The sequence below is a fragment of the Gymnoscopelus braueri genome (assembly GCF_963280865.1).
Source record: "Gymnoscopelus braueri genome assembly, chromosome: 10".
Lineage (NCBI taxonomy): Eukaryota > Metazoa > Chordata > Actinopteri > Myctophiformes > Myctophidae > Gymnoscopelus > Gymnoscopelus braueri.
Genome location: NC_137611.1, coordinates 12,390,693 through 12,404,424, shown reverse-complemented (window position 1 = coordinate 12,404,424; position 13,732 = coordinate 12,390,693). Strand labels below are relative to the sequence as shown.

Below are 13,732 nucleotides of genomic sequence, written 5' to 3'. Positions count from 1 at the left end.
ATCAAAAATGTTTGGAACATATTTAATAATTTAGATTAAAAAAAAAGAAAAAAAAACATAAATCTTCTCTTCTGGGGGTCCCTGGCACAAAACGTTTGCAGATGGGGGTCCGTGGCCAAATATATAAATGTACTTGACTTGAAAAAGTTGGTAGCACTTGCTATGCATCCTATGTGTATAACGCATTAGGATGCATAGCAAGTGCTACAGTACCAAAAAGTTTTAGAACCACTGTGTTAAGAAAGCCCAGATACAGCATGTTTGCCTGCATGTATAGCAACAGTGCGTGTGTGTGTGAGTGTGCGTGTGCGTGTGTGCGCGTAAAGGTCAGGGGTTAGGGAGGGCACCGCCTGATGTCACAGATACAGATCGGGGGCAGTGTCCTTGACGACAGACCGCCGACTATAATTGTCGTGACAACCGGCAAGAATGACACCTCGTCATGTGACACCTCACCCACGGAAACACACACACACACACACACACACACACACACACACACACACACACAGAGCCTGTGTCAGCAGGGACAGCCCTTTGGAAACAATGCCTGGCGTGGGATGTAAGAGGGGGGGTAGCCCGGCCTTTGGAGTTCAAAAATAATTGAACTCCAAAGCTCACAACACGGTTTTACGCGCGTGACACCTTTGTACGGTGAAGTATAAATCGATCACTAGGCTAACCTCAGACTTTTTCCATGTCTTTGGCCGCGGGCCGAACCCCCATCAGAAAATATTTTGTGCCAGCAGGGGATCCCCCATACAAGATACTATGTGTGTTGTTAAAATGTTTCAAAAATATTAATTTTCTCTTTCAAGATTCTTTGAAAATAGCCGATCTATAAGCTTGTAGATCGGATGTTTCAAATAGCCAGCTTATGTAGGTTTACAGTGGTCAAATAGATGTTGATGCTATATTAACTCATTTTTCTTGGGGGACCCCCTGGAACCCCCTCAAGGACCCCCACCACACCTCGCTTTGAGAAGCACTGCTTTAGGGCAGTAGTTATCACTGCCCCCACCCCCGCATCTGTGTCATTTTAGATGTCTTTGGCTATTCAAAGATAGCAGATATACAAGCTCGTAGTGCGGCACCGAGTGCCGCGCTACGAGCTTGTAGATCTGCTACTTTTTTTTTTTATCGTGAAAATGTGTGCAAATCTTTGAATATATATTGTTTAAAGCGAATATTTGTAAAATATTTTGTTCCAGGGACCCCTCCAGAAGCAAAGATTTGAGTTATATTTAAAGATTTGGGCAGTAGTTATCACTGCCCCCCCCCCCATCTCCCCACAGCAATTGTTGCTGTCTGTTAAGTCAGTGATACATTATTTATCAGGACTGAGATATGCAGGGGGTTCCTGGTGCGTGCGTCCATAGCGTTGCGTGTCCAGTTCTTAATTGATTTTCCTCCAGCTGGAAGCGACCAGCTCGTCTCGGACTCTCCTGATATATCCAGAAAGCAACAACATCCTAACTGGATTAACCCACAGCAGCAGCAGAACGGCAAACTAAAGTTAGAGGTGTCATGTCACCTCACCTCCTGAGGGTGTGCGTGTGCGGTGTGCGTGTGCGGTGTGCGTGTGCGGTGTGTGTGTGTGTGAGAGAGAGAAATAGAGAGAGAGATGGACATTTTGAATCCTGGTCTTAAGAGTATCATACCACTGCAAGAGATAGACACAAACAGACTGCTACAAGCGCCCATCAGTCTGTCATGTGTAATGTGTCCACTGTTATTCTTGTGTGTGTGTGTGTGTGTGTGTGTGTGTGTGTGTGCGTGTGCGTGTATTTGCAGATCCAAATAAAATTCAAATGTGTGTGCGTGTACGTGTACGTGTACGTGTGCGTGCGTAGAGTCAAACTAGTCGGCCAGTTGCCCTAACATGGAGTTGATGCCCCCGTTGTGGTCTGGCACAACAGGGTGGCACACAGTACCTGACCTGATACACCCTCTAAACCACAGTGTAGGACAGACCTGGCCGTGGAGTGTGGTGGAAGAAGTACTCACATTTATTACTTAAGTAAAAGTATCAATACTGCAATATAGAAATACTCTACTGCTGCAAGTAACTCACACACGGCTAGTCTGAATGCCACGGTGAAAAGAATGAACCCGATGCTAAATGAGCATCGGGTCCATTACGGGTCTAATTTGAATTATCCACGGGTCCGTTTCGGACCGGATCCAGTCATTTAGAAATGTTCTCGGGGTCCGTTCGGACCGGTCCAATTATCCGCGGGTTAGTTCCGGTCCGGGTCAAATTTCTTAGACCCCGTGCTACCCTCTAATTCTCAGCCATAAAGGGGGGGGGGGGCACACTGTGCTAAAGCACCTGACACACTACAAGCGTTATGAAACAAACACAGCCTTTGTTTACAAGATATAATATAATCACAATTATTTTTGCATAATCGTCATAATGAATGTTAAGAAATGTCATGTATTTAAAAAGAAGAAAAACATTTGGAAATAGCAGATCTATAAGCTCATCTATACGTTTTGAGCTTATAGATTGGCTATTTCCACTACTAATGTTTATTTTTAAGTATAAAGTAATTAAATATGTGTTATTTGTCATATCTGCCCTGTGCAACTTTTGTTTCCGAAAGCTAAAAAGTCAAACAGAAATGTAATATTTATTCATAATGTTCCATTCATTTTCGACAGAAACACAATTAAATCGTTAATTGCAATTATTTGAGTGATAATTAATCGTCAACTTAAATTTGTAATCGTGACAGCCCTAGTCAGTGACACTTGAATCAGTAGCGCTTTCAAGTGTTCTCACGGCCCTAACACACACACACACACACACACACACACACACACACACACACACACACACACACCAAACACAGGAAATACCACAAGCATTTCACAAGTGACTCGACCGGCTGTGAACTTGACCGTTATCCAGTGACCTCCAACCCCCCCACACGTGCAACATCCGTCTCCCCCAGACTCCTTCTATGGCCAGGAGCTCAGGGTTGCAGCGAGTGGTGGTGGAGTGGGTGGTGGTGGTGTCGATGGAGGAACACCCCCAAGTGGATGGTGTGAAATATCAAAGCCCCCACCATCTCTGAATGCGATGTATAAGCCAGGCAGCGGAAACTCCATGATGTCATGCCCCGATCTATATTTGGTTGGCGGTCCCCTGCGAGCCGAAAATAGCCGATCTGCAAGCTCACAAAATAGCCGATCTGCAAAGCCTGCAGATCGTCTATTTTCGGGAGTCACGCGTGGCATCAATCCCCTTCCCATGGGATGCGTTTGGGACATGATGCTCGCTGTAATGACAACATGATGTTCACGTGTGGATTCAAGACAACACTTTAGCCTCCGGAAAAGATGTTGGGGGGGGGGGGGGGGGCTGGCTGCTGCCATAACAACGCCCCACAAAAGTTCAACGGCGCCTAGAAATGTCAACGGATAAAAGAACTGTGTGTGCGTGCGCGTTCGTGTGCGCGTGCGTGTGTGCGTGCGTGTGTGCGTGCGTGCGTGCGTGCCTCTACAGACAGACAGTAGAGGCAGATATGTGGCCCTCTTGTCCTCTTGTCATCTGTGTCAATACATTCAATCAAACCGCCCCACTTCAACGAGACAGGCTTTATTTAGCTGTTTGCATAATTTAGGAGTTCTGGGAGATAAAACCAAAACAAAACAAAAGCCCCCCCCCCCCCTTTGTGATGTGAATCTCTGTAAAGTGTTTTTTCTTCCAGCTGGATGCTGGCCAACGATCGTTACACCGCCTCTGATACACACACACACACACACACACACGCACGCACACACACACACGCACGCACGCATACACACAACCGTCACACACCGCCTCTGATGCAGTTGTGTGTGCAGGCTGTGACTGATGACTTCTGACTGTGAGTGATTGGGTCATGTCTGGAGCGAGTGTGTGTGTGTGTGTGTGTGTGTGTGTGTGTGTGTGTGTGTGTGTGTGTGTGTGTGTGTGTGTGTGTGTGTGTGTGTGTGTGTGTGTGTGTGTGTGTGTGTGTGTGTGTGTGTGTGTGTGTGTGTGTGTGTGTATTGCTGTACTTGTGAGGACTAAATGTCCCCACAAGTATATGAGAAATAGGTTGGGTTTAGGGTAAGGATTAGACAATTTAGAGGTTCGGTTTAGGGGTTCTGGGGTTTTCCCTATTTCTACCTAGTTGTGCGGCGCTGTCACACACCGAAAAATAACTGATCTACAAGCACGTAGATCTGCAATTTTGTTTAGCTATTTTCAGCTTTTTTCATATGCTGTCGTAAAATGTTGATGTCCTCACAGGTATAGAAAGACAAACCTGTGTGTGCGTGCGTGTTGCATGCGTGTCAGTGTGTATTAAGCACCAACCATGACAAAGAGAACAGACAGTGTCAGTCTGGACTGCGTTTCAGCCAATCATCCCGTGTTATCTGCCCAGTCGTCTGATCCACTGTTGTCTGATAAATGAGGTCAGCTGAACCTCTGTCTACACATCACTAACTTCAGACAGTCGAATGCGGCGCTGGAAGAACTACTCGGATCTTGGACCGGAGCCCGGCAGGGGTCCAATTTTGACAACCCGCACCCGCCCCGCCCGTCAATAATCAGAGCCGTGGACCGACCCGTCTCCCGTGATTATATCAAAATACAAACCAGACCCGCCCCGCCCGTCAAATAATGGACCCGTTGTCCGCCCCGTTACCCGTGATTACATCCAGTAAATAGCCTACAGTCCCTCAATTTAAAAGTGCTTTATTCTTTACTTGCATTTTTTTAAACACAAATTAGCAGCCTTCAACAATAGTGGTACATTCGTCACTTATGTAACTTAACCCATTAAGACCTGTAACTGTCTCATTTTTAGATTTGAGCTAAAAAGCATTATTTTACACTTTGGGCTATTCAAAAATAGCAGATATACAAGCTCATAGCGCGGCACTCTGTGCCGCGCTATGAGCTTGTATATCTGCTATTTTTGAAAAATCATGAAAATGTGTGCAAATCTTATGAATATATATATTTTTAAAGCGAACATTTTTTACTCAAATCTTTGCTTCTTGGGGTCCCTGGAACAAAATATTTTGATGGGGGTCCGCGGCCAAATACATATAATTTTGGGGGTCCTTGACATGAAAAAGATTGAGCACCACTGATATAGAAACAAACGTTTTTCAGAAAACTGTTGAGATTTAAGAGACATGTAGAATCGGCTTCAGGTCTCAATGGGTTAACACAGCCGGTGAACGAGCATACACGCAGTACGCACGTGAAGTTACATGAAGGTTGAACAGGATGTTCAATGTGTTTTTGTGAGTTAAGTCAACTGTCCTCCGTTCTTCACTTGACGTGCAGATTTCTGAATGAACCTGCCCACTGAATGTACCGCTATTGTTTGGGTGGAAAGGTTACGAGTATCTTCTTAGCATCTTCACTTCTGAAGGTGGTGGTTGTGGGCTACATGCAGTGTCGGTTAACGTTACTTTTAAAAGTAACTCGTTACGTCACAGGATTACTACCATTAAAAAGTCTTCCGTTACGATACAGGATTACCTTCTGAGAAAAGTAACTTGTTAGATTACTTTTGCGTCACCGACGATTAAAACCCCTCTGCGAGGAAGATTGTTGAACATAAAATCAAGAGTTCAGCCTATACCGGAGTGACCACCAGGGTTGTGGAGCTGTGCCGGGCTTCACCAAGGCTGATTTGCGTTGATGTTCTCCTACTTTCGTCCATAAATGCAAACATAATGTGAATACTTCCACGACCGTAGCCTACTAAAGGGCAACCTCTCTGTCGTCTCTCAATCTCTGCCATGTCGGCACAGGTGCGGCAAATGAATGTAAAAAAAAACGAGGCCGGTAATAATACCGTCAGCCTGAGCTGACCAAACGTGGAGACCCATTGAATAGAATGATTACGCAATCAACACAGACTGCAAGGCGTCGGTCGCAGATTTTTGTGTAACATTCGTGCTGGTCATTCAATTATCAGGAAACAGCGCAATCATTGCTAACTATCAATCCTTTTGTCTCTGTCGGGTGGGAAACCTCATACCTGTATGTCCAAAACTTTTACTTTTCAGGATTCAAATTCAAAAACAGCTAAAGTAGCAGATCTACAAGCTCAAGCTCGTGGATCTTTTGATACTTTAGTGTGACGCTGTACAGTGTGATCAAGTAAAAACACAAAACGTTAAAATAAGATAAGAGGTTTCTGCCAGACTGCAATGATTTACTATAACTGGGGTTCCCCCAGGAACCCTCTCAAGGACCCCTGTGGGGGTCCCCGGGACCCCACTTTGAGCTCCAGTGCAGTAGTATACAGCGCTACAGGACTGGGGAAGAGAGCAGTAAAGATAACGAGCCTGGAAGCATCTGGCCAGAGGTACCAGCTGTCTTAACGGTCCACACCTGGTGTCAGTGGAACAGTTAGTTCCACATGGCAGCAGAGAGCACAAACACCCTGAACTGTCCTTCCCTCAACTCTGGGACGGACGGACGGTCAGTCCTTCTATCCGTCTATCCCATTCAATCCGGGAACGCATAGCCTACTACTGTGCCATTGTTGATTTTTTTTTTGTTGCTATAACCATTATTTTATACTTTGGGCATTTTTTTTTTTATCGTGAAACTTTGTGCAAATCTTTGAATATAAATATTTTTAAAGCGAACATTTTTAACTCAAATCTTCGCTTCTGGGGATTCTACAAATGTCTTCTAAATCTTAACAGTTTTTGGGGAAAAATTCATTTCATAATTTTTTTTTGCTATAATATCAGTGGTTCTCAAAGGTCAAGGACCCCCAAAATGATATGTATTTGTCCACGGACCCACCCCCCCCCCCCCATCTCAAAATATTTTGTTCCAGGTACCCCCAGAAGCAAAGATTTGAGTTACAAATGTATATATATATTCAAAGATTTGCACATATTTTCACCATTTATTTTTCATAAAATAACAGATCTACAAGCTCATAGCGCGGCACTCTGTGCGCTATGAGCTTGTATATCTTCTATTTTTGAATAGCCAAAGAAATCTTAAAATGACACAGATGCGTTCCCGGTCTTAATGGGCTATCAAACACTTTGGTACCAAACTAAAATATTTCTAAACTACCGGCTGGATTGTCATGGGAATTTTCTATGCACCTGGCATCTCTATTTTGAGCATGTCAGGAACATTTTCAACAACAAAAATTCTGGACAAAAAAACGAATAAATGATCCCCCAAATGTTTTCATCTTCAAAATTGTTTAAAAAAAAATTGCGTTCTATAGTACTAGCTTGTGAGCTTGTAGATCGGCTATTTTCACTATTCGATGTCCGACAATGCATACAGGACTTAATTGGTTAAGAGAATGCGTCTCAGAGACTCATTTATTGAGACTTCAACACAGACCTCATTGCAGAGCCTCCTGCATCATCAGGGTCCTCCACCACCTTTCTTGTTTACCCTCCTCCTCCTGCTGTCTGTCTGGAAGGAGGTACAGGAGCATCTGTGCCAAATCGAGCAGAATGCCGAGTAGCTTTCCCCCCGCAAGCAGTCAGGATGATCAAGAGACTCCTTTTCACACAAGATATCCCATGATCTAATAAGGCAGATTCTAGGATCAACACTACTGATTTTGGTGACCCCCATGGCCTTTCCTTCAAGTCAGAATCAGTTTGACATTTTATTTTGCAACAAAATGTAGAATTACACCAGTTAAAAACATAGGGCAGAATAAACATGTAACAAACAAAAACATGTTACATGTACAGTAAGCAAGCTGGTAATAGTAATGATAAACATTGAAACTGTAAACAAAAAACAAAAAAAGGGTAGCAGCTCGTAGCAACATACTGATATAGGAAAGGAGTTGCAGACATAAGGTTACTAACAGAAAAGAGGATAAAAAAAGGGGATAAAAGCATATTCTGTCCCTCCTCACATATGTACAAAATAAGAAAACAACAGAATCAACAATTCAAACTATGCAGTATCAGTTGTCATGAAAAAGGAATTTGGGACAGAAACGATTGCAGAGAAGCAGAGAATAGCCCATTTAACCTAACTAATAATTACTAATAGTGACCACAGTAATTCCCATTAAAGGGATACTTCACTTTCGGGCCGGGGACACATTTAAAAAAAATATTAAAAATAAATGAAAAAAGTTATGGAAAATTCATGGCCCCCTCACACATTAGTAGGACACTCTAATGCGTGAGGGGGCCATGAATTTTCCATAACTTTTTTCATTTATTTTTAATATTTTTTTAAAATGTGTCCCCGGCCCTAAAGTGAAGTATCCCTTTAAGCCTTATATCTGTGATTCTTGGAATTCTCAATATGTCATTAATTCGATCGCAAACTCTTTTCCAACCCTTTGAACCGAGATCACATGTTTCTTCAGCTCAATGAGCACGTTATCTGGCAGAGCCTGTTTGACATCACCTCCCTTCCAGCTCACAGTTCTAGCCCATCTTGTGTATGTCACAAAGTCCACAATCAACAAGAACATCTTAGCAGCATAGTCATTGGAACGTGGCTGAGCGTCTTTGCCACGAGAAAGCTCATAGACCTTTGTTCTCGACACCTGCATGAACTGTCTGTATAGGTGTATGTCTGGGAGGGTATGTCTGGGCGAGGCTGTGTGCCGCCGTACCCTGTCTGCAGTAGCTGGAGTGAATGTGCTGGGAATGAGTGGCATATGGTCAGTGGTGTAAAGTACTGTACATTTACTTAAGTACTGTACTTAAGTAATTTCTTTTGGTAATTGTACTTTACTTGAGTATTTCAAATTTCCAATACTTTTACTTCTACTCCACTACATCTCAGAGGAAAATATTGTACTTTTACTCCACTACAATTATTTGAAAACTTTAGTTACTAGTTACTTTTCATATACAAATTATGATATTATTAAACATACATTAACCACTTTAGCGCTATTTTATACCGAGGCTATTTGAAAATAGCCGATCTACAAGCTCACAACACGTCGCAGCGCAACGCGTTGTGAGCTTGTAGATCTGCTATTTTCAAACATTTTAGTACTTTTACTTTTGGTACTTTATAAGTACATTTTGATGCCAATCCTTTTTTTATTTTACTCATGTACATTTTGAATTCCGAACTTTTACTTGTAACAGAGTATTTCTATATTGCAGTATTGATACTTTTACTTAAGTAAAATATCTGTTTTTACACCACTGCATATGGTTCAGGAGACGCTGCTAGTCTCAGAGGAGAATGCATTGACTCTCCTGACGGTGAAAATAGTAGCCGACGAGAACAGGCCATGTTAACTGATTGTCGGCAGTCCATTTTCTCCTAAAACGATTGTGATGCTATGCTAACAACTTTTGCTGGGGACCCCCCTGGAACCCCCCCAAGGACCCACTTTGAGAACTAGCAGTCATCACAACATCTACACTTGAAATACTCATCAGAATCAGTATCGGTCCCATCCAGATTTAAGACATTAAGACAGGTTCTGTACTAGCCGCCACTGCTTGCGACAAGACATGTAACAATGACATCAGATCCAGTGGGAACGAGTGAGATCTTTACCCAACCTGTTAAGACGTGAGGGGTAACGTTCAGACTAAGAAGAAATAGAGAAATGATGTGTCTGCTACAGTATAGCACTGTGGGGGACGCCTCAGGCTAAGCTTGAAGGATTGTACGGGAACAAGAGCATTATATCAAGACCTATCTCACAGCCAGGGCTTTCACAAGGTCATGGTGCAGTGCCAGAGGAAAATATTCCCAGAGAGAGAAAGAGTGTGTGTGTGTGTGCGTGTGTGCGCGTGCAGTCCATGGCTAATATCGCAAACCACCAAAGTTAATGTGCACGCTGGCAATAGGCCAAAGAAGCAATTATAGAATATTTTTTGCTGAGTGAATATTTTTCACATATCTCAGATCATGCCGCCGTCCCTCCACGTTTGGGCAAGACTGACGCAATCAATGAGACATTTTCATTTTCATTTTAGTTTTAATTTGTGTTTTTTTTATTGTAATAAAGGGTATTTGTCTGGTGAGATCAATAAAGATAATCACTTTCAACCTGGTGTCCCTATTTCAGGCATGTCATCAGTGACAGTGGTGGAAGAAGTACTCAAATGTTTTACTTAAGTAAAAGTATCCTTCCTGCAATGTAGAAATTCTCTGTTACAAGGAAAAGTCCGGAATTAAAAATGTACTTGAGTAAAAGTACAATAGTATTGGTATCAAAATGTACCTAAAGTATCAAAATGAGAAAGAAGTCATTATGCAGAATTTCCCATTTCACAAGTTTTCAAATGTAAAAAACGTTTGAAAAGAGCAGATCTACAAGCTCACAATGCGTCGCATCGCAACGCATTGTGAGCTTGTAGATCGGCTATTTTCAAATGGCCGAAATGTACGTAGGGCTGAAGTGGTTAATGGGTTTTTTGTAAAAAATTATCAAAATCTACAAAGTAACTAGTAACTAAGTTTTCAAATAATTGTAGCGGAGTAAAAGTATATTTGCCTCTGAGATGTAGTGGAGTAGAAGTAAGTACTGAAAATTGGAAATACTCCAGAAAAAAAAAGAAAAAAAAACTTCAAAATTGTAAATGTTACTTTCCACCACTGGTCAGTGGTCATCATAGACAAAATGTGTCAAAAAGCTTCAAAAACAGTGAAAGTATCTGATCTACATGCTCAAAAGGTGTCCCAATGTGAGCTTTTTGAAGCTTAAGCTGTCAAATACTTGCCAAAGTTGTCAAATACTAGGATTACGTACGATTACGTAGGACATTTTCTCTAGGATTTTACTTAGTTTTTGGTACTTTTGTAAAAACATATTTTTTTTAGGGGGGAAAGCCTCGTTTGTATTTTTATTTCATTTAATTAAAAATGTCCCCCCTTCCATTCAGATTTTCCGACAAAAGCAGGGCAGAGTTTTATGAGCTGATAGACAACATGCTCTGCAACAAGCCAAGCGTCGTTGCCACGACAACCAGTGCAGATACTGTAGGTCGACGGTGTTTAAACACACAAATCCCATCTGATCCTATTTAGTCAGATTGTGTTTGAGAAACAAATGAATAACATCTTACACACACACACATGCACACAGAGATGCATGCAATTAAACACGCACGCACGCACACACACACACGCACACACACAGCTCCTCTAAGCTCACACGCATCTCTTCCACGTTTGTTTTTGTTTTCTCTCTCTCTCTCTCTGAGACGGGATCAATCCGTCGACACCTGTTCTTCATCCAGATCTCCTCTACCTCCTCCTCCTCCTCCTTTTTTTCTGTCTTTACATCTTGTCTCCTGCCTCCTCTCCTCCACATCTCCCTCCAGTCCACCCACACCTCCCTCTCTCTCCTCCATCCCCTACAGTCTATGAGTCATCTGACCCACAAGACACGAGCCGCGCTGAAAAGATCACGTCTTTTACCACCGTGCAAGAAGCTAACCAAGTCTCCTCTATGCTCTGCCATTCAGCATCCCACAGCATTGCAGTATACCTCTGCAATCCAAAACCAGTATTTTTCAGTGTTGGAAAAAGTACTACATTTTATTTCAGCAGATTTTTTTTTAATCAACATTTTTATCCCACGATTTTGTAACCCAGTTTTTTTTCACCCGGTGCCAATTGTCTAAGTAATCCTGGGCGCTACACTCCCTCTGCCAGCCTAGGGAGAGCCTAGAGCCGAGCTCATGCCTCCCTCAATGCATGAGAGCTAGCAAGCCGCTTCTTATCACCCGACAGGGGGGAGTTTCCCCGGTAGGAACGTAGCGCGTGGAAGGAAACCGTTATTCCAACCAGTTCCTTTCCCCTCCATCAGGCGCCCCAGCTGACCAGGGGGAGGCAGTATAGAGACCAGGATTACTGCATGTTTTTGTGAGGGTACCTACCCTAGGAGACACGGGGAGTTCAGCAGATAATTTGAAGATCGGCAGCGGTTCCGGTAGGAGACACAAAGAGTCTCCTTTGTGTCTCCTACCGGAACCGCTGCCTACCGGTCCCGATGGTCATCAAATTATTGGCGTAGGAATGCGACAAAAACAAAAAAAATATCCATGAATCCAAGTCTCCATGCGGGTGACTTATAATTGATATAAAAAAAGTGATATTTTTTTTTTGGGGTTAGGTTTAGGTATAGATTTTGTGAAGTTAAAGGTTAGGGTTTTATGCGCCACCTGGGACGACACGCCAAAGAAAGAGGGAGTCCTGTTTGTGGTTTGAGTTTATGACTCCCCGAGGTGATCCACCAGGCCAGGAGGTTCCCCGTCAGCCCTCCTTCTTCCTAAACTCAAAGCGGATCTGTGTGTGTGTGTGTGCGTGTGTGTTTGCGTGCGCGCACATGCGTGTGTGTGTGTGTGTGTGTGTATCAGAGCCATTTATAGTGAATCAATAACAGTAGACCCTGATGGACCGTCACGGTCTCGTACTGTGTGTTGTTGTGTGTCACCTCAATCACAGGGGGGGGGGGGGGGGGCATTGATCACCGTCCCTGTCGTCATGGATCTCTTGGGGTGCTTTAACCCGTTCAATCCGGCGGGAACGCATCTCTGTCATTGTAGATTTCTTTGGGCTATTCAAAAATAGCAGATATACAAGCTCATAACGCGGCACCTGGAAGAAAATATTTTACAAATGTTCGCTTTAAAAAATATGTACTCAAAAGATTTGCACACATTTTCACGATTTTTTTTAAAAATAGCAGATCTACAAGCTCATAGCTATGAGCTTGTAGATCTGCTATTTTTCTATTGCCGAAGAAATCTAAAATGATGACGTGAATGCGTTTCCCGGATACAATGGGTTAATCAGGTTGTTGGGACTATATTGATCCGTGCTGGTTTTAGTCATTCAGAAATGGGGGGATTGATCAATCACGTTGAAAGTTTGACTCAATGTATTCACACTCTCCTCTCCTCCTCTCCCCTACTCTCCTCCCCTCCTCCCCTCCTCCCCTTCTCCTCTCCTCCTCTCGTCTCCCTCCAGGTTGTGGCAACAGCACGATGAGCGGTGAGATGTACGGCGCGGGCTACCACTCCATCACCAACATCGACTACTCCTCGGTGTGCATCGAGACCATGGGCGCCAGGCACGACGCCGCCCGCTGCCCGGGCATGAGCTGGCACCGGATGGACATGCGCCAGCTCTCCTTCCCCGACGCCGCCTTCGACGTGGTCCTGGAGAAGGCCACGCTGGACGCGCTGCTGGTGGACGAGAAGGACCCCTGGAAGGTGTCCCCGCCCACCGCCTGTCTCATTCACCAGACGTTAAAGGAGGTATGATGATTGAAGGGGGGGGGGGGGGGTTTCAGGCACGTGCAACACCGTAGACATCAAAGGGGGCTCGAGCCCCTGCCCATTTACCCCGTCTGTAAAAAGTGTCCTCTACCTGACCATGAATTTCAGCATTTACTATGGTGAAAGAAATGCAAATGCCCCCCTTTCCATGCCATACCTGAAGGCAGCATTCAAGAGAATTTTCTTTTCCAGACGCTCCTGAACTTCAATGCATCATTTTATGTTGAAAGAATTACCCTCTCTGTAACCATGTCGGCCAGACTTTCCACCATGGAGGAAAGCCTGGTTATTAAATGGCCCGTGTGAAAAAAAAAACCTGTGATACCGGGTGTGCGGGTTTCATTTTTTCTGCGTTGCTTTGTTTTGTACTTTTACCCCCGGTTAGCATTTAAATGCTAAATCGAGGATAACTACTAGTTTAGTCTCGCCGGTCGCTATGAGTTGGAATAAAGGATGG

The 13,732-nt window shown here is 43.7% G+C and overlaps 1 protein-coding gene across 2 annotated transcripts in view; it reads left to right on the top strand.

The window, feature by feature from the left end:
• ece2a (endothelin converting enzyme 2a) overlaps positions 1-13,732 on the top strand; it is a 165,200-nt gene that overhangs the window by 56,173 nt on the left and 95,295 nt on the right. For both annotated transcript variants that reach the window (XM_080439397.1, XM_080439398.1), the window contains exon 3: positions 12,965-13,254. In XM_080439397.1, the coding sequence (XP_080295523.1) occupies positions 12,965-13,254 (290 nt within the window). The remainder of the gene's footprint in view (positions 1-12,964; positions 13,255-13,732) is intronic.